The sequence below is a fragment of the Aspergillus neoniger genome (genome assembly GCF_003184625.1).
Source record: "Aspergillus neoniger CBS 115656 unplaced genomic scaffold BO87scaffold_2, whole genome shotgun sequence".
Classification (NCBI taxonomy): domain Eukaryota; kingdom Fungi; phylum Ascomycota; class Eurotiomycetes; order Eurotiales; family Aspergillaceae; genus Aspergillus; species Aspergillus neoniger.
In genome coordinates this window covers 1015453-1041144 of record NW_020291130.1, presented here as the reverse complement: position 1 = coordinate 1041144, position 25692 = coordinate 1015453, and the positions used below count along the sequence as shown (strand labels likewise).

At 51.2% G+C, this 25692-nt stretch overlaps 8 protein-coding genes and 1 non-coding gene across 9 annotated transcripts; 2 read left to right on the top strand and 7 right to left on the bottom strand.

Moving 5' to 3' along the window:
- Positions 1-345: 345 nt before the first annotated feature.
- Positions 346-3213, bottom strand: creB (ubiquitin C-terminal hydrolase CreB). The gene is made up of 3 exons (XM_025629584.1): positions 2825-3213; positions 2741-2754; positions 346-2656 (listed from the first exon to the last, which is right to left on the bottom strand). The coding sequence occupies exons 1-3, from the start codon at positions 2909-2911 to the stop codon at positions 574-576; spliced, it is 2184 nt and encodes a 727-aa protein (XP_025484811.1). The 5' UTR covers positions 2912-3213; the 3' UTR covers positions 346-573.
- A 4171-nt stretch (positions 3214-7384) lies between these two features.
- BO87DRAFT_t20 lies at positions 7385-7489 on the bottom strand. Its single transcript has one exon. It is a non-coding gene; the product is annotated as a tRNA-Ser (tRNA).
- Positions 7490-7607: 118 nt separating this feature from the next.
- BO87DRAFT_455124 (histidine--tRNA ligase) lies at positions 7608-9892 on the top strand. The gene is made up of 2 exons (XM_025628618.1): positions 7608-9259; positions 9324-9892. The coding sequence occupies exons 1-2, from the start codon at positions 7679-7681 to the stop codon at positions 9603-9605; spliced, it is 1863 nt and encodes a 620-aa protein (XP_025484810.1). The 5' UTR covers positions 7608-7678; the 3' UTR covers positions 9606-9892.
- Positions 9893-9897: 5 nt separating this feature from the next.
- Positions 9898-11681, bottom strand: BO87DRAFT_349349 (putative ubiquinone biosynthesis monooxgenase (Coq6)). The gene is made up of 2 exons (XM_025621025.1): positions 11479-11681; positions 9898-11420 (listed from the first exon to the last, which is right to left on the bottom strand). Exons 1-2 carry the CDS (start codon positions 11657-11659, stop codon positions 10063-10065), a joined length of 1539 nt encoding a protein of 512 aa, XP_025484809.1. The 5' UTR covers positions 11660-11681; the 3' UTR covers positions 9898-10062.
- A 156-nt stretch (positions 11682-11837) lies between these two features.
- On the top strand, positions 11838-12878 carry BO87DRAFT_372479 (uncharacterized protein). Its single transcript, XM_025622298.1, has 2 exons — positions 11838-12463; positions 12577-12878. Exons 1-2 carry the CDS (start codon positions 12236-12238, stop codon positions 12709-12711), a joined length of 363 nt encoding a protein of 120 aa, XP_025484808.1. The 5' UTR covers positions 11838-12235; the 3' UTR covers positions 12712-12878.
- On the bottom strand, positions 12769-14735 carry BO87DRAFT_372478 (sorting nexin-4). Its single transcript, XM_025622297.1, has 2 exons — positions 14240-14735; positions 12769-14163 (listed from the first exon to the last, which is right to left on the bottom strand). The coding sequence occupies exons 1-2, from the start codon at positions 14531-14533 to the stop codon at positions 12982-12984; spliced, it is 1476 nt and encodes a 491-aa protein (XP_025484807.1). The 5' UTR covers positions 14534-14735; the 3' UTR covers positions 12769-12981.
- Positions 14736-14895: 160 nt separating this feature from the next.
- kexB (kexin kexB) lies at positions 14896-17959 on the bottom strand. The gene is made up of 2 exons (XM_025621024.1): positions 15870-17959; positions 14896-15811 (listed from the first exon to the last, which is right to left on the bottom strand). Exons 1-2 carry the CDS (start codon positions 17630-17632, stop codon positions 15040-15042), a joined length of 2535 nt encoding a protein of 844 aa, XP_025484806.1. The 5' UTR covers positions 17633-17959; the 3' UTR covers positions 14896-15039.
- Positions 17960-18692: 733 nt separating this feature from the next.
- On the bottom strand, positions 18693-20343 carry BO87DRAFT_455120 (kynurenine 3-monooxygenase; the record flags this gene model as incomplete). The annotated part of the gene is made up of 4 exons (XM_025628617.1): positions 18693-19426; positions 19482-19856; positions 19943-20157; positions 20235-20343. The coding sequence occupies 4 exons, from the start codon at positions 20341-20343 to the stop codon at positions 18698-18700; spliced, it is 1428 nt and encodes a 475-aa protein (XP_025484805.1). The 3' UTR covers positions 18693-18697.
- Positions 20344-21647: 1304 nt separating this feature from the next.
- On the bottom strand, positions 21648-23669 carry BO87DRAFT_349340 (MFS transporter; the record flags this gene model as incomplete). Its single annotated transcript, XM_025621023.1, has 4 exons — positions 22601-23669; positions 22306-22539; positions 21998-22245; positions 21648-21931 (listed from the first exon to the last, which is right to left on the bottom strand). The coding sequence occupies exons 1-4, from the start codon at positions 23380-23382 to the stop codon at positions 21648-21650; spliced, it is 1548 nt and encodes a 515-aa protein (XP_025484804.1). The 5' UTR covers positions 23383-23669.
- Positions 23670-25692: the final 2023 nt, after the last annotated feature.

The following is a 25692-nucleotide window of genomic DNA, read 5'->3' as shown; positions in this document are numbered from 1 at the left end:
GATCTCAACTTCACTCTCTTCCTACACAAAGAATCGCGCTCCCTCTTTCGCTCCTGGCATCGATGGAAAATGCCCTTCGCATTCCTTGAACCCATTGCGAACCCCATTTCTCCGTAACCCATTTTTGAATGGTAGTAAAATCGACAACGTGTGATAACTTGTAAAATCCAAAATCCGGGAAAAAAAACATCATTCGCCGAACGCCTCACTTGCCCAGCTGTGTGACCCAGGCACGGGTATCACATGATCAAATAGCAGTCAAAGAAGATATATAGCAATAACAAGTGAAGCAATGGTTGGCTAAAACAACATGCAGAAGCAAAGTTCGAAGACATCACAATGCAGGCAAGAGCCAAATAGTGAGTAAAAAAGTAAGACAGGGACCGGACCCATTTCAAACCTTGCATCCACTGGCAACATGCCCGCACCCTGAGCAATATCGCCATATGAAGGAGCCGGTAGTGAAGAGAAGTGTGATGATACATCAAGAAAGTATGTACGAAAAGTCCACGTTTGTTATGTGCAAAGAACGAACAAAGATGCATGCTTGGTGCAATCGGCGAATGACGGGCCTTATGAAAGGATGCTGAACGACTTCTTCCGGATGCTGAAACTCCGCCATTTCCCATGCCCTGCCCGGTCGCCCTTGGGGCTCTTGAGAGCGTCTGGCTCGTCGTCTTGGCCCAGTGGCTTATGAACGATGTGCGACTCCTTCGGTGGGGAGGTCTTCCGCGGTGAGAGCGGCTGGACGGGCTCCAATGGCGGCTGGCGTGGTGTCAAAGGCTCGGCACTAGGAACTGATGGTAGGCCAGAAGACGACGAAGCACGGCTTTCTTTGTCTTTGCCCAAGCGCTGACTGAAACTCTTGCTGCCCCGTTTCAACCGGCTAAGACCATTGCTGGTTTTCTTCGGATCGCCGTCCTTCCCGTTCTCCGTAGGATTGCGTCGATCCTCATCTGCTTTCGACGCTTTGCTGGCCTCCAGGGCAGCCTTTAGTTCAGCTTCCTCGCGTCGCTGATTTTCCTTAACCCTCGCTTCTTGTTCTTTCCGGCGCTGCTTCTCCAACTCCTTTTCAGCTGCTTTGCGCTCCTTTTCTTCTTTAGCCCGCTCCTTCTTGGATTGGATGTCACTCTTCTTAGGGCTCAAAGGCCGATTGACAGTTTCAGGTATTGGCGGAACCGGAGGTGGAGTTGCTACCGCGGGACTTGACGGCTCAATGTCTGGACCAGTATATTCGGTATGTGTGGGTAGCTGAGGTGCGGTGGGGGCTCGTCGGAGGCCCGTGTGTCGTTGGGGCTCGTCTGGCACAGGGATCTGCGAGGCACTATGAACATGTGCCAATCCCGAGGGGTGGGGGAAGCCGTTCGGTTTCACAGCAGCTTCATTCGCGTCAGCCGCACTGGCATTCATGTTCTCCATCTCTTGCTCCTTCAAAACAGCCTCCAATGTAGTCTCCTGGTAGAATAGGACGTAGGCACATGCTAAGCCAGGCTTATCACCAAAGAAGTTGCGCACGTAGTTCTTGTCAACAGGCTCCACCATTTCGTCATCAAAGAGCAGCCATCCGCGATCCTGCGTCTTGATAATGGACACATAATGCCCGTGGTAAGGACCGCCCCCAATGTGGACCACCACGGCGTATAACTCGTATAGGCGATCAGGATCCTCCGCATCGTCTGTTGTGTTAAAAAGACGAAGATGGTAAGGGTACACGACCCGATGAAAGAGCTTCTGCAGTCGCTGGAGATCCTCGGTATATTTAAATCGCTTGAGGTGCAGAGCCAGAATTCGCGGGAGGCGCTTGATTTTCATCCTTTTCTCAGCCTCCTGGAGCCCACCGCAGTTATCGCAGTGAAACTTGTTTCGCTCGCAGAGCATCTCTTCTGCTGAGAATTTCCTCAGGCATGAAGTGACCGACGAGTGCTGCTCCAGATCTACCGACAAATCTAGGAAAATCTCATCGCGCTGGGAAACATTCTCGCAGGTCAAGCACTGTGTCTCTGACGTCAAGGTTCCCTCGAACAGCTCGTGCACCCATCGTGTTGTGTTGGGAGTTTTAGACCCCGAACTGATCGACTGCCGGGAGGAGTCGGTGGTGTCGGCTGGCGGTAAGCTCGGTATAGGTTGCTTCATGGCTTCTGCTTCTACATTGGCGACTACTTCGTTAAGCACAAGGTTCAGGAATTCGTGAGCATCTTGATGCATCGCCGACCGAAACATTTCGTTCTCACGGCGAAGAACGTCGAGGAAATGCTGTGGTCGTACGATACCTATCCTGGACTGGCTCGCAACGACGGATTCGAAGATATCTTTGAGCGACGTGAAGAGCGATTCCGACATTCCATAGCTGCCTGCGTTGTTTTTCGTTTCTAACAACGGCAGTGACTGCAGGGCGATTTTCTTTTTGTACTCAGATGAATCCTTATCTTCGGGTTTCGGTGGCTGAGCGGGAGGTGCGCCGGGTCGCTGAGCGTTGGCGAGTCTTTGTTTCTCTGCTTGTGCCTCAGCTTCCTGGTTTGCGGCGAAGTTCTGATAGCGAAGGTTCTTCGCCAAAGCAGCCTCCAAGGTTTCTATTGGCGTTCGTGTCGGATAGTTGAGCACGGCTTCGCGAAAGGGTACTGAATAATAGAGACACTGCAAGATTGAGTTACAGTAGCTGCGCAAACGGGGGATTAGTGACATGACTCTGGGACGGGGTTCCTCCCCTCTACTGAATGGTTGGTATCAATTGGCCACTCACCAAGTATTTCCGTACTGGACAGCACAAGCCACTGTTAGCAACTCCGCCAAACCGGGGTATAGATTGCAGGAAGGGCCAACTCACGTTCTCCATGCCGAAAAACTTGTCGCTACCGTCTTGTCGAACCGAATCCGAACCCATTTCCTGCAGCATCTTCTCCAGCGGGGTCATCGGAAGCGCCAGGGGTTCTTTCTTCGCGGGAGTCGCCCCGACCGAAGGAGTGGAAGATCCCTGAAAACGATGCAGTCAGCATTGTGGTAGTTGTGGCGAACGGTAATGGAGACGCGACAGGTTGGCTCTCCAGCGATCTAATGGGCATGCCGCATGTCCTTTCACGATTTTCCCAAGGATCGCCAACTTAACCAGGCAGGTTGGTATGCCCCAAAGATGTAGGAGGCCAGAGCATGCTCAGAGGCAAAAGAAGCGCGGCCAAGTCAGCAGATTGAAGGAACTTACCACATCTCTCCGGAAACTCCTCAGAAAAGACCCCATGTTTATCGCAAAGTCTCAAAGACCTTAGTATACAACTTCATCTGGTAGCTTTCGCGGGACACAGTAGCCGACACCGGAACCGAAGGAGAGTGAATGTGAAGCGTTATATCGGCGCGCAGGCGAGCCAGCCGGTATGCGACGGCAGGAACCAGTAAGCGAAGTCGAGTAGAGATAGGAGGGTTTGTAAGAGCAACGGTCGGCGATATGATGGGGTTTTTGACACAACGGAGTGGCAGCGACAAAGAATTAAAAGAAGAGAGTCTAGATGCTCGGCATAGGGTTTCCTAAATCCGCGGATCCGACGAGCGTTTGAGAAAGGGCTTGAGGGGGGAAAGATGTGGTGGATGAGTGAACCAGGAATGGGGCGGAACGTGAACGGGCGGCGGAAATCGAAGGTGGAGAACGCTGCGGTCGGAGGGAGAAAGGCACAGGCGAATTGAAAGCAACGGGGGTCGAAGGGATGTGTAAGAAGACGAGCAGGCAGAATGCAAGGTCAGACAAGGAGAGGAAGAAGGTGAACAAGAGAAGAAAGAGATCGAATCAGTGAGAGACAGAGGTAGAGGGAGAGAGAGAGAGAGGAGAGGCGGGAGTAGGGGAACGACGTTGTTGGTAGCCGGATTATTCCCCAAGTCAGGAACCTCGAGCCATACACAGTACACTGTTCGATACACCAGAGACTTTGCAGTGGATACTAAATACAGCCTTTCACATCTGCCTGGGTAATATTACATGGGGGTTCTCTCGTAATGACGGGCGGGTGCGCGGGCCCGAGCGGTTGGGGGGGGGGCAAACCCGATTTGACTTTTGGAGATGAACGTTTCGAGGAGGGGAAAGATGGCTTTGACGGGTGCTACTGTCACAGATTGGGGGAGAGGGAGAGACTTTGAACCATCGTTTGGACGGGAGCATATTCCCATAGTCATCCGAGTCTAGATGTTTGGCTTTCTTTCCCCCGCAATTGTGTGGTGACTGCAAGAAGAAACACCCGGCCGTCTTCTCGATCTCACACCAACTCCGGTAAACCTCAGTCATAGGTTTCTTTACCCAAAAAACACTCACCAGTATTTTACAGCGGTTTTCATGATTTTAACTCCTCCCACGCATCTTCCCAAAAGAGACATCCGATGAACCAGCCCCATTCTGTGTTTCCCCCTCACTATGACTTAGAATCTTTACTCCTTTCTCTCATCTTGATCCTAGCGAGTTCAAGTGGCCCCCCCATAGCTGGCTCAGCTCTTTACACTACGTCACAGTTTCCATATATTAAAGTTCCTCCACAAACATACCCTTCTACACCGCGCGCAATGCAATACTAACACCAGAAGAGGAGGGGGTGACATTTGAGGCCAGATCCACTGGCCCTGAAATATACCCGGTGGTTCTCCCCTCCGCCGTAAACTCCGCCAGTTACTCTTTAAATCCGAAGGACAATCGACCTACAGATTTAAATTTGGCATGCTAAGAATTCGTCTATTCTTGTCTCCTCCTAATTAAGTCTGTGTGACGAACACAAGAGAAGATAAGCCGTGCAGAGGATTGATGTGGAAGACAGACAGAGAAAGCTTGCGCAGAACAAGTGGTCATCGGGTAATATGGAAGGTACGAGTCGTGAGGTGCGGTTGCGTCGATGTCGAAAACCATCGCTCTGATTTGTTGCCAGCCCATTGGCATGGCTTAGCCTTTCCACGAGCCTTCTGCGGCCGGTACTACCTGAAACGCACATAGGTTGCGTTGAGATGCGTGGGGTGGCTATGCTTCCACTGCAGGCATGGAAACCCAACTGAGCAGAATACCCTGCGTTAGCAATAGCCGTGACTCGTGTTGGTGATAGATAGATAGAGGGAGGAGATGCTGGAATCGACCAGCACTCACAGCTATCTCAGCAGTCTATCTATCGAGCGGTCATGGACGCGGGATAACCTGCGTGATTTTAGCAACCAGTCCGGCCTGGCGGCGTTCTTGGCGGTGGCTTCATGTTGGCAAGTTATCGCAGCACCTTTGTTGTCCGGGGTATTTGCTTTTCCCAAGGGGGCGGGGAGGTACCAGGGGCACTTGCGATGGGGGTCAGGAGACCCCTCGAGCATTCCGATCCAGTTCTTATTCTATATTAACTTTGCCATTTCCAGTTGTAGTACCATGCAATCGTCATCTGCGTTCTTTAACGTTGTACCTTTCTTTCCCCCTCTTTCTGGGGTACGGTCGGGGCCATACCATTATTAGATAAGATCAGTACCACCTAGTAAGCGGTTACGATGTTAGTGTACACAAAGCGAACATGGATAGGTACGATGTCATACATACCGTATCAAGAACCACGTGGAAACTCAAGGATCAGAAGGGTGCCCTGTGACCAATCGCATAATTTAATCCGCCCCACATACCCCATCCACCCCAGCATTTGAGATACTAGCGTCATACAGACCGAAGGCGTTGTACGGAGCGGATGTAATTGTGCCTTACACAGTACACACAAACACACCCATAAGGTGAAGCAGGGTTTGGTTTTCCATTCCGTTCCAGTGACACTCGTGTCGGTTTCCGATTCTGTCAAGGAATAACAGCTGCCACTTGCATCCGTGGTAAAGTTAAATCGGATCGAGTTCGGCAGTGAAACCATAAATTATACGCGTGCATAAAAACATAACGCAGCCTTGCCCTTGCAATTTCAACCAACCATGAATACTGCGAAAGTTAGAAGACCAACCGGATTTACGGCGTAACCGATAGCATCCGCTCTGCGTCCGTTCAGCCCGATGAAAGCGCCAGATAACTACTACTAACTAGGTAACATCATAGCCCGGGTTTAGCTTATTAAACTGCCAATTGATAAGCACCATGGATCTGGGTTTCAAGCCTGCGACAAATCAATGGCCTTTGGGGAAGATCCTTGAGAACAGGCCATAACGTCATTGGGTGGACATGGAGGCACTAGGGCCTGCACTAAAAGCTGCGGGCGTCTAAATGGAACCTTCCACCGCGCTCGGTCTACTCCGGAGTCTAGTCCGAAGTAAGAGTAGGTTTTTGCTACTGCTACTGGGATGGAGGTGTGCAGTGCACTCAGTGTGCCTGGTCAAACCGGAAAAAAACACAATACTTACTTACAGACATCAGGTGTGCAAATTACAAAGTGTAACATCACCCCATGTGCCGGTCTGCCTCACATCAAGCCACCGTTTCCCCCGCCAATAAGCGCCCCTGTCCATGTGGGTTGATACTATCCATGTGCTTGAATCTACCACGGGGGCAGATCTTGGAATAGGTAGGACCATAACGGCTGGTCAGGGATTCTGGCTGGAATGGCGAGTTAGAAAACCAGTTTGGGGGGCTGGGGCATGGGAGTGGGACAGGTTGGGCTGTAGTACAAAGTAGTACTAAGTAGTACTAAGTAGCAGTGGTGACTGCGGCTTTGTACTCGGGTTCAACTTGGCTCTTCGCCCTCGGTCGGATGGCGGAATGGGACCGAATCCGAATCTGAGTGAGAAGGCACTCCAATGACAACTACCAACCAGGGCAGTGTTCATACTATGCTTTACTCGCAGGGAGTTCGTTACCCCGTACTACTACGTTGTATGACTGTGTAAGACTGGAAACTTGTCGCATGCCCCATTCAGTGATCTATTGAGCCCGACGGACATTGCTCTAAAGTGTCCCTTCAGTGAGGATTACTAGTCTACTGCGAAGTATCTCCTGTTATACTTGTAACTATTAATACTTCCTTGGCAGGAGAACTCCACGACTCAGCCAGCTTGTTTCTGGATAAGCGTCAATCTGTGATAACGGACCGTGCACGAGATGACACCTCTTCTAATATCTCCCACCGAACTTGGGCGTTGTTATAAGCCTGAGGGCATCGGTAAACCTCTTGCCGCTTGCAGCCTCGATCTGGCATCATTCCTAGCCACGAGGTTCTTGATGTGGACCAGGAATGTGTAGATCTAGCCAGCATTCCAGCTACGATGTGACTTGTTATGATCCCTGCTACATCGTTAAGGGGCGGAAAAACAATTCGCAGCGCTGGCCGAGATGGCTGGTAATTTATCATGGCATAGCAAGGAACCAACTCTATGAACCCAAAAAAAAAGGGGCTGTAAGAAATGCATATATTCCGGGGTCATCATGCTGGTAGACCAAAAATACTAAAAAAGATTTATGCGACACCTCTGGGACTCGAACCCAGGCGGGCGAACCCACAGGCTAAACAGCTAGTACGATAAGGTAGTAGCAGGCCTGCGCCTTAAACCACTCGGCCAAAGTGTCAATTTGATAGGAATAGTCACCTTTATAATAATATATGATCTATCCCACATATGCACTGTTTGACTCACAAATCTCAACCACCGATTCGCCGACTTCGACTTTACCTCCAAAACATCTTTTGCTCCTGAATTCAAGGCTGCCCGTCTATAACGCCGGTTCGCGCGGGAAAGTCCGACCTCAATTCCTTGAATGCACCCCTCACTCCAACCACGCATTCTCCGCTCCGCCCGACGAGCCCTGACGGAGTATCCCCGGGCCCCAGCGAGCAGTTGCAGACGCAGCACCAGCACCAGCACCAACAGGAGCGGTAGTAGCCTTCAGCAGCACCAAACCAGAGAGCGGCCAAACATCCGGCAGGCGATCGAAGCCCCCACCATCCCCCACCACCGCCACTACCACATCTCCCTCTCCCACTCGACTTTTCCCTCCTCTTCCCCCTCCATTCCCCTCCCCCATCCCTCTCGCTCGCTCTCCACCATGCCGAAAGAAAAGGAATCCAAGCTCTCCTTCAACCTCAAGACCCCCAAGGGTACCAAAGACTGGTCCGGCTCCGACGCCCTCCTCCGCGACCGCATCTTCTCCACCATCGCCGACGTCTTCAAGCGCCATGGCGGTACTGCCCTCGACACCCCCGTCTTCGAGCTGCGCGAGATTCTCGCCGGTAAGTATGGCGAGGACTCCAAACTCATCTACGACCTCCAGGATCAGGGTGGAGAAATCTGCTCCCTCCGCTACGATCTCACCGTCCCCTTCGCCCGTTGGCTGGCCATGAACCCCGACGTCCGCAGCATGAAGCGCTACCACATTGCCAAGGTGTACCGTCGCGATCAGCCCGCCGTGAGCAAGGGTCGCATGCGCGAGTTCTACCAGTGCGATTTCGATATCGCCGGTACCTTCGACCCCATGGTCCCCGATGCCGAGATCCTGCGCATCGTCACCGAAGTCTTCGAGGAGCTGGGCTGGAACGGTCGTTATAACATCAAGATCAACCACCGGAAGATCCTCGACGGTGTCTTCCAGGTCTGCGGCGTGCCCGAGGAGAAGATCCGTCCGATCTCCAGTGCCGTCGACAAGCTGGACAAGATGCCCTGGGCGGATGTGCGCAAGGAAATGGTCGAGGAGAAGGGTCTGGACGCTGCCGTGGCCGATAAGATCGAGACATACGTGATGCACAAGGGTGGCCGCGAGCTCCTTGATAACCTCCTCAAGGACGAGGGTTTGACTGCCAACGAGTCCGCCAAGGCCGGTCTCGAAGATATAGGTCTGCTCATGGACTACCTTGAGGCATTCGGTGTGCTGGACAAGATCTCCTTCGACATGAGTCTGGCTCGTGGTCTCGATTACTACACCGGTGTGATCTACGAGGTCGTCACCGAGGGCTCCGCCCCCGCCGTGGCGTCTTCCGCTCCGGAGGCCCAGGCCGTGCAGAAGTCCGGCAAGAAGAGCAAGTCCAAGGGCGGCAACTCGGAAGACGACGACCGCTCCAACGACCCGACCCTGGGTGTCGGCAGTGTCGCCGCAGGAGGTCGCTACGACAACCTGGTGGGCATGTTTCTGCCCAAGGCGCAGATTCCCTGCGTGGGTGTGTCCTTCGGTGTGGACCGTATCTTCTCCATCACCAAGGCCCGTCTCGAGCGTGAGAAGAGCGCTGAGGCCCTCCGCAGCAGCGAGGTCGATGCCTACGTCATGGCCTTTGGTGGCAAGGGCTTTACTGGTATGCTGAAGGAGCGGATGAGCGTGTGCCAGACTCTCTGGAACTCTGGCGTCAAGGTAAGCTCCCCCCACATACCCCCTCCCTCCCTTCCTGATCGTATATACTAATAATAATCTACAGGCCGAATTCTCCTACAAGGTCAAGCCCAAGCTCCCCCAACAATTCAAGGCCGCCGAACAAGCCGGCGTCCCCTTCGCCGTCATCCTGGGCGAGGACGAGCTCGCGGCCGGCAAGGTCCGCGTCAAGGAAATGGGTCTGGAGGACGGACACCCCGAGAAGGAAGGTGTTCTGGTCGATCTGACTGCTCTGCCGGCGGAGGTCAAGGCCCGGGTGGCTAAGAAGCGGGGAGAGAGTGTCGAGGGTGTTGCAGAGCAGTTGGGTGAGATGAAGGTTGATGCATAGAGATGGGGAACCTTATACATACAGGGCTTAGATGGGTTTAACTTGTTTTTGCTAAGAGCGTTCAACTTCCAGTTACAAAAAGTATAAGGGTGGGAAGGAAAAGAAAAAATTAACGAAGATGTTTTTAAAATACAATACCCGGGGGTTTATTTTCATTTTATCTCTCGCTTTTCATTTGGTGCTTTTGTCTTGTCTTGGTGTGGTATAGATAGATAGCAGTCGAATTGGAGCGAGATTGGTTCTTTACAGTACATTGGTTTGGTATAATGGTATATTCATCCTTGGTCATTTTATTGTCATTGGAATGTAGTAGTTAGTACTTATAGAGCATGAGATTGATATACTGCACACATGTAGTAGTCATATCATACACTTAGTTAAATCGACTAAAGTACTGCTAAAGAAAAATAATAATATACATACCACTTCCTACCTCATAATAAACACATAGGTTGATTTACGACCCCTCAGCCCCTTTCATCAACAACCCCTTAACAAACGGCACCCGATCAATCACATCCAATCCCAGACTGCGCGCCCACGCCACAGGTCCATTACCCGGAACATTATACAATTTATGCAGGACATCACAAGCACCGCCGATCTTCGCATTCGTGCCATACCGATCCCACGCATACCGCTCAAGAGTGAGCAAATCACCCACGTCCATACCATGGTGCACAGCGTACTCGATCGTCTGCGCCAGGGACGCCACGTCGCCCAGACCCAGGTTCAAGCCCTGACCGGCGAGCGGATGGATGACGTGCGCGGCATCGCCGACGAGAGCCACGCGGGGAGAGACGTAGGTGGAGGCGTGGCGGAAGCGGAGGGGGAAGGAAGCCACGCTGCCTTCCTGGACGCCTGTGACCATGGGTGGGAGGTGGGAGGGCTGCGGAGTGTGTTGGAGGCGCCAGGTGAGTTCGTCTTCGTAGGGGTTCTCGGTTGTAGTAGAGGAGGGGCGTTCCATGCGCAGCATGTACTGGAGGTCGGTCATGGAGAGGCGGAAGGCGGCGTTGACCATGGAGATGAAGGCCTTCGGGGAGAGGGATTTGAGGTAGGCGGCGTTTTCGATGGTCGTGGACCAGACGAGGGTTGCGTTGTTGTTGGGGAGGGGGAGTAGGGCGATGGGTCCGCCTAGGGAGGGGAGGAAGCGCTGGTAGGCGGTTCTCATTCCGAGAGGGAACGGAGCGGGATCTAGGTCGGCGAGGGAGAGGCTCGCGACGATGCCGTGCCGGTTGTAGTCCCATCCGTCTGTGGCGATGTCGGCGAAGCGGCGGACAGGACTGTTGATGCCGTCTGCGCCGACGAGGAGGCGCGCGGCAATGCGGGTGGGCGGTTGGGTGGTGGTGGTGTTGGTGGGTGTGATGGAGAGGACGGGCCAGGCGGAGAGGTCGGGGCCGTCGGGGGTATCGGTGCCATTGGTGATGGAGGAGACGGTGCTGTTGGAGAAGAGGGAGAGGTTGTCATCTCCGGAGGCTGCGATGCGGGAGAGGAGGGCGCGAACGAGGTTGGAGTTCTCGGTCATGGTCGCGACGGTGCGGAGGTCTTCGAACGGAGAGGTCTCCATGGACCAGTCGAAGGAGATGCGCGAGCCGGTTTCGCCATCCCAAACTTGCATCTCCTGGTAGGGCTGAGCGCGGGATGCGTCAAGGTGATCCCAGGCGCCGATCTTCTTCAGGAACGAGACGGAGGAGGGAGTCAGGCTGCTGACGCGGTTGGAGTAGTTCTGCGCATCGAGGGACCACGAGCGGGCTTTGTTCAGGTCTTGGGTTTCGACCAGGGCGACTTTCAGCTTTGAGGTGGTGGGATTAGCCCCTAGAGAAGTCAGTCAGAGACACCAATTGAAGGTATACAGCGCATTGGAGCAGCATACGGAGTGCAGCCAACAGGCCTAGACCGGCAGGACCACCGCCGACGCAGACGACATCGTAGATCTCGGGTGCCGCAGCGTTGGAGGGCGAGTGGGAAGCATATCTCCTGCGGGCAGGAAGACGGCCCAATTGACAAGACGGGCAAACGTAGGGACGGAGAGCCGTCCGAGAAAGAGGACGCATGATGGGAGATGGGGCAGTGAACAGCGGGGAAGAGAGAGCGAGAAGCCGGAAGTGGAAGGGAAAGTGAAGCCATCACCAGATACTAAAGCAAACAGAGCAAACATCATTCCGCATCCATCAACTAACTTACCATCAACAAGTGTAAGTCATATTTCAACCCCCAAGCAACTACTCATTCTCGCCCCCAAATACTAACTTTCCTCCCGCATAATAATCAACCCAAGAAATACACATCTCAGCATACCATCAAATTTCCACAAAATGCAACATGCCATCTATTTCCCCCCTGACTTCAAATCTCACTCACTCTCACTGCCACTGCCACCATGCATTCACTCCGCCACAATGCACCCATTCCAATTCCACTACTGCAGAAAGGCGAAACACACCCCCCTCAAGCCAAAAACAGAAAAAGATAACTAGTAAAACCCTGAAGAACTTTAAAGTATATTAGTACCAGACACAGCCCTACAACTCAATTGAATTTTTTTTTTCTTCAACTTTAATATCTATCATTTCAATCACATAACAACCCTACTACCATACTATACATACCGAGACAGGAAAGAAGGAAAGATGTCCTCACCAAACACCACTACTACCAAAACCCCTAAATCCAAATCCCAATCCCAATCCCAAACACAAGAAGAAAGACCCCATCTATCCGCCAACTTCGCCAACCCATCATCCCAAAGGATCGACTACGACCATGAAGTCTACCTCCATTTAATGTCCGGGGATGATGGTGATGACACCCGCAAGGACAAGAATAGAAGCAAGACGCCGAATCAGGTGTACAGGGAGGTTAGTACCATACCTGATTTCATTGCATGATTTTCATATACTATGTGTTTGTTCGGGAAGTTGTGTGCTTGCGCAAGGGTGTATCTGATATCAGGGGTATATCCCTGTTGTAGAATATCGTGCGAAGACATACGACTCGCGCGCTGGATCCGGCTGTGGTGGACCCTAATGCGCAGAGGGATCCGAGTCCCCTTGATTTGGAGTGGGCGGAGAGTCAGAGGGTTAGGGAGAGGCTGGTGGGGAATTGATTGGGTTTCATGGTGATTGTGGGGATGAGGATGATGGATAGATGGTAGGGTTTCTAAGACGAGTAAAAGGAGGAAAGAAGGACAGAGTGAAAAGTGCAACGTCGTGATGATTATTTCATTCATGAAGCAACAGTCTCCTTCCGTAATGGTAATAAGACAATCAAAACCCTCATGAAGCGAACAAAAAGAACATGGCTAGTGCGATATCACGGTGTCATAATCAGTAGTACCTAAATGTAGCAATGGTGGTTGTAGTAGTAGTAAAAGTTATCACCTCTCCTCCATGCCGGGGTCATGCTCTTCTTCCAAATCTCCCTCCATCTCAGCCACGAATCGTTCCCAGGTATTCAGTACTCCCTGGTAGAATTCGATCTGCTTCTCGGCCAATGACCCAAGCGTATCCCGAAACTCTACGGCCTTGATGCGCTCAAAGTCTGCCACTTCCCGCACGACTTCCTCGTCGAACATCTCCGACGTTGTCTTGGCCGACTCAACCTCGCGCGTGAGCTCGTCGATGCGGAGCTCCAACTTCCGCACCCGCTCGCGTCGCGATTGCTCGTGATCGACACCCCGCATGTCCTCCATCTTAGACCGGATGAACGAGGCCGGGGAAGAGGTCAGCGGGTTGGAGGCATAGTAGGAAGAGGGGTTAGAGGCGAGGGAGTCCCGCTCCGCCACCGCCTTGTTTCGATAGTCGACCAGCGCTTCGAAGTCGAGCTGTTTCTGCTCGCGCGTCTTGAGGAGGGCTTTAAGCGAGACAATGTACGCCTCCATATCCCGCAGCGACCCCAGATAGTTCTGATCGGTGTGATCCTTGAGCGTCTTGAGCCCGCGCCCCGTCTCCTCTACCGAGGCTGCAAAGACTTGTAAGGGGACCTCCACCTCCGGTTCCAGGGGCACTAGTTTGCGGAACTGCGTAGCCAGGTCATTATAGTCTGCCTCGAGATCCGATTCTCGCCGAGCCACCCGGGCTACAATCTTCTCCACATGATTGAGGTCCTCATCCAGTTTATCCGCCTTCTCCCGCACTTCAATAAACCGCTTATCCGGCTTATGCACCTTAGTGAAAGCGTTGACAAAGGTGTCGGTAAAGTTGTCAAAGATTCCAGGAACCCCGCTGCCGTCCGAGGTGCTGGTCGAGTTGCGCGTGGATCGCAACCGCATGTGTGCATTCCAGTCGGGAGATTCCAAGAAGATGGCCAGCAACGGCGCGCGCCGAAGCACGGGATGCAGCGTAAGTCGTTTCAAGAAGCGATGTAGAGACCATGCCCGTCGGGTGGTGAACTCGGGTCCGAACCGATCGCCGCGGACATACTCCATCTTATGCTTATCCGGCAGCGGCGGGACGGCACAGGCAGGGTATTCGCGATAAAGCGTCTTGTATAGGAAATAGAAATCGGTGAATCTGCGTCGCACGGTGAACGCGGGTTTCTGAAAGGACTTGAAATCGGTCTACAGATCTGGTCAGCGAACACTGCAACCACATACTCGTCTCCATTCGAGATCACTGAAGGCAGAGACAACCCACCGTAGTAGTAACCAGATATGAAATATAAGCGTCTTTTGTCCCATCATTCTCTTTCAACGGCGAATCTACCCGGCACTCTAGCACACCGTCGCCAATACCCGCCAGGTCGACGGCATCCGCCAGTGGCCCAGCCTGGGGGCTCTCTTCAGCGTTGCTCATCCTCCGTTTGCCATTGACATCGTGAGTGTATGGTTCCTGTTCCTCTGTATCTGTGCCGGAAGTCGTAGGTCGCGAGAGATCACTGTCCGGGTCATGCCTCCACGAGACGCTGTCGAAGTCGTCGTGCTGATCCATCGAGGGGTTGGTTGGGTTGCCTGCCGCCTGGAGCCGGCAGAGAAGGCTAGATCGGTAGCGTTGGAGTGGGTGGATATGGGGATCAGTGCAAGGTACAGTACGTGGAGCTAGGAAAAGCCGGTTTTTAGATTAATCTGAGGGTTCTAGAAGCAGGACACTAGGATAAGGTGGGAGGAGTGAGGAGATGGAGGTTGGTTGGCGGGCGGTCAACAGCAGGAGAGACAAGAGATGCGGAGGAAGTCAAAAGCAGCGACGGGAAGCGTCATCGCCAAGACCCTTAATTTAGTGTTCCTTTGGTTCTACTCCGGAGATCACCACCACTAGATACTACGGCAGATGAAAAAATAGATAAATCAATGGCTGAATGATTTAAGATAGTGCAAACATACATGGTATATACACGCTTTCTCTATGCAGCATACACAGCAGTAATATCGTTCAACGCAGGTCATCCAACGAGTTAGAAACACTGTCCGAAATAAGATCAACCCTCATCTACTTGCCCTTCATCTCCGAGAATGCTCTCCATCCCCCTCCCGTTCTTGTTCGCCGCTAATCCCCCGATCCCGATATGGTTCACCATCCTCATCACTGAACAACGGTTCCTCGTCGCTCTCGCCCGCAAAAGCATTGTACAGCTCGCCACCTCGGCGACGTGAACGGTCCGCCCGTCCGTTCATTGCCTGCAGCTCATCCTCGTCTTCGATCATCTCGAAGTCATAGTCATCCCGACTGTCGTTGCGAAGGCGTTTACGGCGTTGCACATGGAAGTAAACGCCCAGACCAATGCAGAAGACAATGATGGAGCCGATCGCGGCATAAATCCAGGCTTGCGTTCGCTTGGAGGCACCAAACGTGGGAAAGAAGGAAGGCAGGAAACTATCTGACGCAGAGCTCGGAGAAGGGCTTGCTGTTGAGCTTGCCTCTGCCGTAGGGGTCTTCTCGAGTTCTTCATCATCGATGGGATCCGTCATCAGACTACCTGTCGGCATCGCGGATGTTGTTGGCTTAACGTTCACCGGGCGATCAACGCCACCAGTGGGCTTGTCAGGCAGCTCGGTTTTCGTGGGGACGGCGCCAATGCTCGTGGTAGCCACGTTTCCTTCCTCGTAGCTGTGGTCGTCATCATGTTCAGTAGGCATGGGGTGAAGAGGCTGCTCGGCTGCGTCAATCGCCTCGCCCCACAAGTTGAGTCGCCAGTCAATGAACTGTCCATTATGCTCGTTGACATTGGTGTCCTTGACAATCACAGTCCATTTGCCAATTCCGGACTCGCCCCTAGATGAATATTAGCATGAAAACCGAAAACCGACAATCGAGTAAAAGAGTTACTTACCAATGAGCAACGCTCATAAAAGTCCAGTCAACATAGCCCACCTCTTGATTATCCGGCCGCCGGGGCGTACTGAGGTGACTGACCCTGCCGTCAGGGCTCCGCAACTCCACGCTGAGATCGCCTCGGCGGGTGTGGTTAACATTCATGGTGACCGTGACATGCTCCAGCCTTTCCAGATTGGCACCCTTCAACATATCCTCCGTCACCTCATACGAACTGGCCAGGCCCTGCTCGCCCTGTGGAATCTCATGCTCAACCCGCTGCCAAGGGGAATGGAGCCAGGCTTGGGGCTTCACCAGATCCCAGGTCTTTGCCTGTTGCACCAGCGTCCAGGTATCTACCTTGCCGTATCCCCAGTCATGGCTGAACTTCTTTCCATTCTTAGTGTCTTGCCAGCTTCCATCGTCTTCGTGAACCGGCACTGCCGCCTCAATCATCAAATGTTGGACATCACGCCAGGTGAGTTCCGGCCGAACACTGAGGGCCAGCGCCACAGTCCCCGCAGCGAGCGGGCCGGCCGCCGAAGTTCCACCATGAGTACTCGAGCACTTGTCTGTGCCGACGTCCGTGGTATGAATTGCATCACTCGCGCCGCTGCTGTAGGCAACCACCAGTTGCGCCGAGCAGGATTCCGAGTACGGAGGATGGTTACCCTCCCGATCAATGGCACCCACCGTGATGCTGTAGATACTGTTGGTGTAACCGTCAAAGTTACAGTTGTCATCATGAATGGCACCGTTACCAGCCGCAAACACAAAAACCGAGCCTTTTCCACCCCGACCATTTTGAATACCATTGACCATGGCCCGCTTGATCAGGGTTCCCGGAGCCTCCATTGTAGCGCCATCATCGTAAGGACCCCAGGAACACGAGTAAATATCGTTCTCCTGGTAAGCATAGTTGATAGCCGCAGCCTCATCAGTATCGTCAATGGGTGCAGAAAGAATCCGAATACCAGCAATGCGACTATCATACGCAACACCAACCCCGCACACGTCGTTCTTCGCCGCACCGATTTCACCCGCACATCTAGTACCGTGGCGGTCGTCGCTCAAGCGCGGCCTCGGCTCCGGTATTTTGTCGTTATAGTCGTAAGACCCCGCCGCAAAATAGTTCGGCCTAAGATCGTTGCTGTACATGTCCAAACCATCATCGACAATAGCTGTCGTAACACCCTGCCCGGTAATACCCTCCAGCCAGATGCCCGTCACGTTAAGATCATGACCCAGTTGAACGGTATTGAACAAATGCCATTGTTCGCCGAAGATGGGATCCGCTAGGCCCAATTCCGAAGCAATGCGCTTTTGCGACGCAAGCGCTTGAGGATCACTCTGAGTGTTCACAGGCGATCTGGCAGTATATCCTGTCGGCGGCACTCTCTTATGAAGTTTCATCTGGGGGGCCAGCTTTTCGGACCAAAGAATCCCACTTAGACCTTCGTCTCGCCCGACCAAGGAGGGAAGGACAGCGGCGTCGTCTCCGGAGCGGCGGCGTAACCTCCGACGATCGCGCAATTGATCCAGCAGCGCATGGACATCGTCACTGTTCTCACGGGGTATCGAAAAGGTATGATGTGAAGGTAATTCTCCGACGGGGCCTTCGTGGCGAGCACCTAGTCGTTGAGCGACGTCGGCCGGCGAGGCGGATTCATCAAGGTGTAGAGCGAAGTAATCATGTGTCTCGTAGGAACGATGAGGATGGAGAGAAGCGGAGGCAGCACCGCAAAGGCCCAGAGCCGCAGCGACACCACCTGTAAGACGCATCGTTTGGGGGGGGGGGAAGTTTGGGTGAACTCTCACTCTCAGGACGATGTGATCAGGCCAAGTAGGAGGCTTGCCATGGACCAACACGTACTGGGTATGAGGCGGGTCCCGGTGTACAGGCAGACGCAAGGAAAGTCGGCCAGGTATGTGTCGGTCTGTAGGGGCGCCACCGAGGTGGGAATATGATACCGAAGATCAAAAGCAAAAATAGGAATCGAAAGTGGCAAGAATGGCAAAATGATACGAGAAATAATGGAATTCTGAATGAAAGCGAGGGAAAGAGTTGACGAGTTGGCCCGAATGAATAGAGAGAGCAGCTAGACTAATACGCGGCCCTGGGGCGGCAGACCAAACTCCCGACTCCAACTTGCCTTTCGCCGATCCACTTTTTGCCCTTTCCTCGCCCAAAATGGATCACCGCCTCAGGTGTTCCGCCACTAGCTTTATTGAGTCTAGCAGATCTTGGCTGCCCCTTTTGGCCCCGTTAGATCGGAGATCATGTTATTCCAGTCCCGGTCACATCGCATAGTTACTGTATGTAGTATGTACGGACTATGGAGATGCAGGGTGGTGGGACGCCTATTAATGCATGAGCACAACTCAAGATTATTGCATCGTGGTAGTACTAGTGCTAATATACAGGTAGAATTGATAGACCTTATATGAAGGCAACCCCCGCATTGGTGGTTAGTTAGTCGATCTTGGATGAAAACCGTCCCAAGCTTAAGTTTCGATTATATACCTTAAACCGAACCTTAAGTTGAACCATGTCTGATTCCCAGCGAGAAACTACACAACATCGCCCTCAATAGTGATAGTATACTCAATATTCAAACCAATTGAAGTAACATATGATAGGAGTATGAAAAGCTTTTCCTGAAAATGCTAAACATTTCATGTTCAGGAACAGCAGAAGTCACATTAGGGTTCGCATCGCTTTAGTGTGTAAACTTCAATTAAACAATAATCAATAACTGACACTTAATTACACTATGTCCAAGCTTTTACCCACTTATTCCACAGACTATATGCAAAACCCTTGAATCATTACCAATACTTCGCTTCTTACAGGTGAAGCGAAAAAAGACACAAAAGGAAAAAGAGCACCAGGCAGCTCCACGCTACAGCACTCAAGATCATTCCCTGTCTTCGGACCTGTCGCAAAACATCGGTATATCGCATTGTCTCGAACGCCACCAGCCGGTACTGCGTCGCCCACCCAAGCTGCGGGGCATGAAGACTCAGGAACTCCTCAATCCGCTTGCGGATATGGTAAGACATTTTGAACACGCCTTGTCGTAGTTCCTTGTAGTTTTGCAACGCCATTTCATTTATAATGTGGACATCCGGCTGGCGATACTTGGTGTACTGCTCAAGGTAGTCTTCTACAATCGCCTGCGGGGTGTCGGGTAGCTCTTTTTGTTGCATTGCATAACTCAAGGAAAGGTTGTCCTTCCAGGAGGGGAAACTCCTACGTTGATCGAGGAAGTCCTCGAACAGGATTCGGACATCCTCGAAGCCGGTGTTCATGCCTTGACCGTAGAAGGGGACCATGGCATGCGCGGCATCACCAATGAGGACACATGAGTCCTGGTAGTGATACGGTGAGCATCGGATGTCGATCATGGGGTGATGTAGATTCGACTTGAATTGTTTCTGGAGGTTGTCGGCGGGGATGAGGTCTGGTGTGATACCAGGGAAGTTCTTCTCGAAGAACTCCGCAATCCTCCCAGAGAACTTCATTTCCAGAAAGACCTTTTCCGGAGCGAACAGATTGCAAGTCAATGTTCCTTCCTAGGGAGGGTCAGTATCACATTGGTTGTTGGAATGATTTGTGGAGCGTGCATACCTTATCCGGACAGGCAAACAGCATAAAGTCACGCTGGGGCCACATGTGCAGACAGTCCATCGGAAGAGCATGCCCCGCAGGGATGGTAAGCTCACACCAGAAGATATCCTCCCACTTCTGGTTAATGTTGATTTTGGCATAGCGGGACAAAAAGAAGCGGGTTGTAGAGTGAGCACCGTCAGCACCAATCAGTAGGTCAAACTTGGTCTCATGGCTGGGCTCCAGAGGGCGAGATATGTTTTGGAAAGTGGCACACTTCTGCTTCATGTCCAAGCCATTGAGTCTGTGCTTATAGAATATGCGAACATTTGGGAAGGCAGACAATCCTTCAAGCAAGTTTTGGTTGATCTCAGAGCGGCTGATAGCATAAAGAGCCTACATGAAGATGAGAATTTGTCAGAATGGTTGCCTAAAAGGAGCAGAGAAAGGAAAGAAGTCAACTCAAGAGGGTTCTGACATACCTGTCCATGAACATCATAGGCAATTCGCCTGGTAGTTAGTCGCGTCTTGGACTTGCTGTGCACCATTCGACCATAGACGGGAACAGTTGTCGATAGAATCCTCTCTGCCAGGCCCCTGAATTGGCTATGCCGTAAGGCCTTGATGCCTCGTTCGGACAGCGTCAGACTGATACTCTTGGCAGAGAAGGAAGTTGCTGTCTGGACTTGACTGTACTCTACATGTACAACCATCCGTTAGAAGAGCATGTCACTGGGAAATGCATCAGAGGCGCAAAAAGTAAGGCAGACGCACCGTCCCTCATCTCATAAATTTCCACTTGAAAGCCTCGCTGAGCCGCATATAAGCCCGCCAACGCCCCAACCGGGCCACCCCCGACAATAACAACCTTGTATGAAGACATAGTAATCTAAGTACAATAAGACGTTTCTCACAACAGAGTAAGACAAATAGATTTGGGGAGATGCCCTGGTAACACTAGCATTCTGAAAAAGGGCATCGTGGTACCCTTTTATATCCAAAAGGTGCAACCAATTCTCCAACGTAGACCGCCTCTTACCAGATTCGGAGTTATAACGCAGTCCTGGCATGTTACATTTACCGGTGAATCCTGATTGAGCCAAAGTATATGACACTATTCCGATGAGTCCCTTCGGAAGTTAATTGTCCATAGAGCAATGTTGATCGATTGGCCACTCCAGCATGGAACCGCTGACTTCATTGGCCTGATCTGGAGCCGTAGGAATCTACTACTGGCATCCTTCAGGATGGAAAAGAAAGGCCAGAATTGGGGGCCGTCCAAAATAGAGCCTAGTGGATATTTGCAAGCTTTGTCTTGGGGCCAAATGCCTTTGGAAACTGGACAGGGTCAATACGTTGCGTGGCTGATCGGAGACCCCGGATATTGATATTTATGCAGAAACCAAACCTAGTACCCGTGTACCTACTTAAGTTCACATACTTCGAGAAGAAAACTATAACGATTTCCATGAATGTAATAAGTATGGAAATTCCCTCGAAGTCCCGGCCTACAAGGATGTGTGAGTTCTCACATGCATGAAGGGGTATAATTATCGAGGGTCTGTATGCCGGTTGAATGCGGGTTCTCGACTCGCAGTCCAGGCAGCAAAGAACGTCTAATAATAAGCATTCCCAATATAATATTTCTTGGCAATTCATCGGAAAGACCACCGGGAAGTGAACGAGACGTTACGGTCTGTTGGACGGTATACTCAACGAAGATTTGCTATCGTCTTTCGGCGATCCAGACATCACCCAATTGGCTACACTTGGATATTGTAGGATGGGTTTGGTAGTGCATGTCTGACGTGAGGCGGAGATGTGCCCAAAGAAAGCAAAAAGAGCAATAAGCAGAAATATACTCAGTCAGGGTTCTGCAGTAATTCTCTGCAATGGCCACCACTAGATGAAGGATCGCCGGCGCAATCCCGCTTCCATAAGCATCTCCTACGCATCTCTGTCGGCATTTTCTGGCCAGAGACAGTCTTGCCCGTCTGGACCGGGCTAATATCATGACGTGACCGCTAAAAAGGCGCATTAAACCGCCTCGTTCCTGCTGTAAGAGGCCAGAACTACAACAGTTGTTTCATCCTATAGTTTGCTGGAGATAAGGGATCCGGAATTTGGGGGCTCTGAAGCGTTAGGGCTTATAGGATTTATGATCGTCATGATAGGTTACAGAAAATTCTACTCCTCCTTCTTGCTGCCCACCTTCCCGCCGGACCGCAGTCCCACAAAACTGACAAAACAGACTACGATCATGGCTGCGAACATGAGCCAATAGGCCGCTTCGTAGCCTTTCAACAAACTGCCGTCCGAGTGTGCCGCAACAGATCCAGCAATAACAGCGCTAACGGCTAGTCCGACGGAGTTACCAATCTGTGAGACGGCATTAAACACGGCCCCAGCCAGCCCTTGGTTCTCTCCCGGATAAGCTTGCGAGATTATAAGGTTTGAGACGGTAAAAAGAACTATTTCCCGATCAGCGAATCAGAGTAGCATGCTTTATTTAGCCGTCATGTTCATTTTGAACTTACCATCCGGATGAAGTGGGCTCAGAAGCATACCCACGAACGGCCCCCGCCAATATCCCCAGCTGGGTTTGACCAATGCCATCAACAGAGCAGAGATCGTGCTGATGCAGGCAGAAACAAAGACTAATGTTCGTACCTCAACTTTATCCACTACGTAGCCCGTGACAATATTGGTGAGAGCTCCGACAATTACCAAGGGTAGAAACATCACGGCCGAGATGAGAGCAGAATGATGCTGGATGTTTTGGAAACTGCCCACACTCGTCAGCCACTTGCCATATCCTCGTTGTAGAAATTGAATGTAAACTTACTAGAGCGACGAAAAGTATTGAAAGGCATTGAAAACAGCCCAGGTAAAGAACACGATGATGCATGTCGAGGTAAATGTGGTGTTACGCCATATACTGTTGGGAATGAGGGCGGGTTGACCCTTCCGCTGTCGCCAGTTCATCCACGCGATGAATGCAGGAATGAGCACCAATGACACAACAAGAAGGGCAATGACGTATCCTGTGCGAATGTTTCGATAACTTCCGGAGAGTTCACTGCAGGACACATTGCATTAGCAAGATAGAGTCGAATGCGGGAGATTGAGGGAACACCTACGCCATCACGAAACACAGCAATGCCAGCGAGACACTAATGATGACTGCCCCAATCCAGTCAATTTCTGCCATGCGCCTATACCACGGCTCTCCCTGGGGTTTGTTGACAGCGGGCAGCGCCCAGAAAGCCGTGGCCGATAGGACAGCATTGATGATAGCACTGATATAATACCCGTAACGCCATCCGATCGTGTCAACGAACACACCTCCAAGGATGAGCCCCAAAGAATAGCCTAAAGGCTGCCCCATCCCCATTGATGCGAATCCAATGTTTCGCCTTTTTCCCGAGGGGCAACTGCGCGTCATTAAGCTGACCGCAGAGGGCAAGCACATCGCGATGCAGAGGCCCAATAGAGTTCGAAACGCGATGAGCTGATTCCCCGTTTGTGCAAAGCCGCAAGCGAGTGTGAATATGGCGTACAGAATGCTCCCACTTATCCATATTATTTTGTCACCCACTGCATCCGCGATGGAACCGAAGAGCAGGAGGGTGCAACCCGCTGCGAGCGCGTAGACCGATGCGGGCCATAGTAGGATATCTTCGTCTAGATGGAGGTCAATCGCCATTTGTGGGAGGGCCACGGTCAGGATGCCTGATCCCATAGTATTGAGGAAGCTGACGCCCGTGAGACTGACAATGGTGAAATTCGCGCGAGTAGTGCTGAATGGCTTGGATGAAAGGGCTGTTTGTGCGCGTGCTGCTTCATCGTCGGGTGTGCCTTCGGACGATGTAGTATCGACATCACCTGGCATGTATGTGTTCTTTTCTCCTTCTGACTGCATTGTGTGTTTCTCCCCAGATGTATTCAGCCTTGAAAATGAATGAAAATTGCCAGATAGATCAGCTGTCACCCAGCGACAGCCACCAGAGATAACAATTCAGAAAATGATCAAAACTCCTTTAATGAGATCAATGATGGGCTAGGCTGTTCGGAGCTTAGTCCCAATTTGAGCTTGTCACTATTGCAGTGATATTCAGCTATTAATTAGCAAGTAAGCATAACAAGTTGGGCTCTGCAACCATGCTGACATATTGTCCTTTTGATTCTTTTGTAATCAGGTCGGGTTCGTTTCCGCTTTGAATGAGTGTACATTGATCCTTCCACAGACGAAGGATCCACCAGCTGGCGTTTCTGCTAGGGGTTGCTATAATATGCAGTAGTATAACAAGGCTGACTTTTAGGGTTATCGCTGATAAGCAACTCTGGACTCCACCGCGGGACTCTTTCCGTGGTCTGATAACACTATTTCTTAGTCTTGTCTCTACTACCCAAGATTTTATTTAGCTAACTAATTTATCAGCGCGTATGACAAATTGAACCAACAGAGCGCGGAACAAAACTACAGAGGCTTGATAAACATATATTTGTCCAGCTCCTCCGCCGGAGAAGCTCTCTATTTTCTCGAATTTTTCTCGCCCGTCTGTTCCTTAAACTACAGTCATTGATGTTCCAGCGTGCTGACGTGGCCATTCAAGAAATGGGAGAGAGCATTCGTCTTAACAGCGACTGCCTTAACTAGCACTTACTCCCCGGGACAATGCATATGATCACCCGTGCATACATATTTTAGAAAGAGCCACCATACATGGAAGGAAATCAGTCCTCCGTGTTCTTCCTCTTTGACCATTCAGTTCTTCGTGTTGCATCCACTCATCAAGGAGGATCACAGGGAGAACCATAACCCAGTAAGAGTGAGCAAATGAGCGACAAACTCCATTCGTTGCAGGAGCAGACCATCATCCAATTATTGATATGCAAAAGGCTTAGGCTTTTAATAAAGTAAACTTCATATATAGTCCACCCTAGCTGCATGATAGAAACATGTCCTTACTGTAGGTGCACGGAAGCATGAGCGATGCATGGGTGGAATAGTAGCATGAAGCGTCTCGGCAAGACTATGGAAGTCCCGCGCGAACAAGATTATACATGTGATGTATCCGATAATGACCGTCTTGGGAATTACCATTACTTTCTTGAATCCACTAAAGGCAAGATCTGCTTTTGCTTTCCACTCTATTCACTTCTGGCTTGAGAGGGCTCCCTCACCGCTCCTTACCCCAATCCATATGCTTCCTCTTTGCCTAATGCGTTGTTCTGCTTATGCACCACACTCATGTGACATATGAACACCTCTTTAATTATATAACTTCCTTGCTATGCGGTCGCCTATATCAGGTTTCTCACTATGAAGCTCCCTTGCTATTGATATATTTATTTTGCTATTCTTGTCCTCTTAAAGCTCCAGCTTACGGGTTTTATGTTTTCGATAGGATTATGGTAGACCTAAATGTTCAAACACTGGCCCAGAGCTATCCAAACCTATTCCCTTTCTAAGAGCTCCGACATATATCTTCTAACAGCCTTCCTCAACCCGAACCAGCTATCTAAATGGTAAATATACTCACTGATCCATGAAGCGAAGAAAGCAAGCAGACCAGTCTCATATCTGACCTTCAAATCTGACGACGCGACTAATCTATGAAGATGCCACGTCTACTTCGCAGGGGATTTCCTCTATTCGCAGACGAAACCGCATTTACGGGATTGTATGCATGACCAGCTATTCTTTCGTAATTTAGTCAGGTCACCATATCGTGCCAATAAGGCTGTACCAGAGCGTGCGACATTATAGCAAATCACACCCGATCTCTGAAGCGGAAGCTTGAAACATGCAAGCTATAGGGGAGGGGCGAAGAGTCGAACAGATGCTTTTGAAGATTCCAGTGCCCTAAGGTTAAAGATCTTCTCAACGGTCCCTCTTCGCTATATGTTAACTTCCACCCCCTGCACAAATTGCTAACTCCTGCCCTCAATGTAGTGGACTGAAACCCCAAGATGATCAGACAAAATAAACTTTCTGAGCAACACAATGCTTGAAGATACTGGTTCAAGCTTTTGGTCGCATGATTATCTCAATTCACGAACTGGCCGCGAAAAAGAAGTATTTGCGCTCATCTGACTCCTTATCCAGGGAGTACTGCATGCTTGATTGTTTCATGTTGGAACGTCTACTCGTAGGAAGCAAAGAAAGGGCAGAGAGTTGTTTGTGTTGTGTTCCTATCTAGGGGTTGCGCAGCGAGGGTAGAAGTAG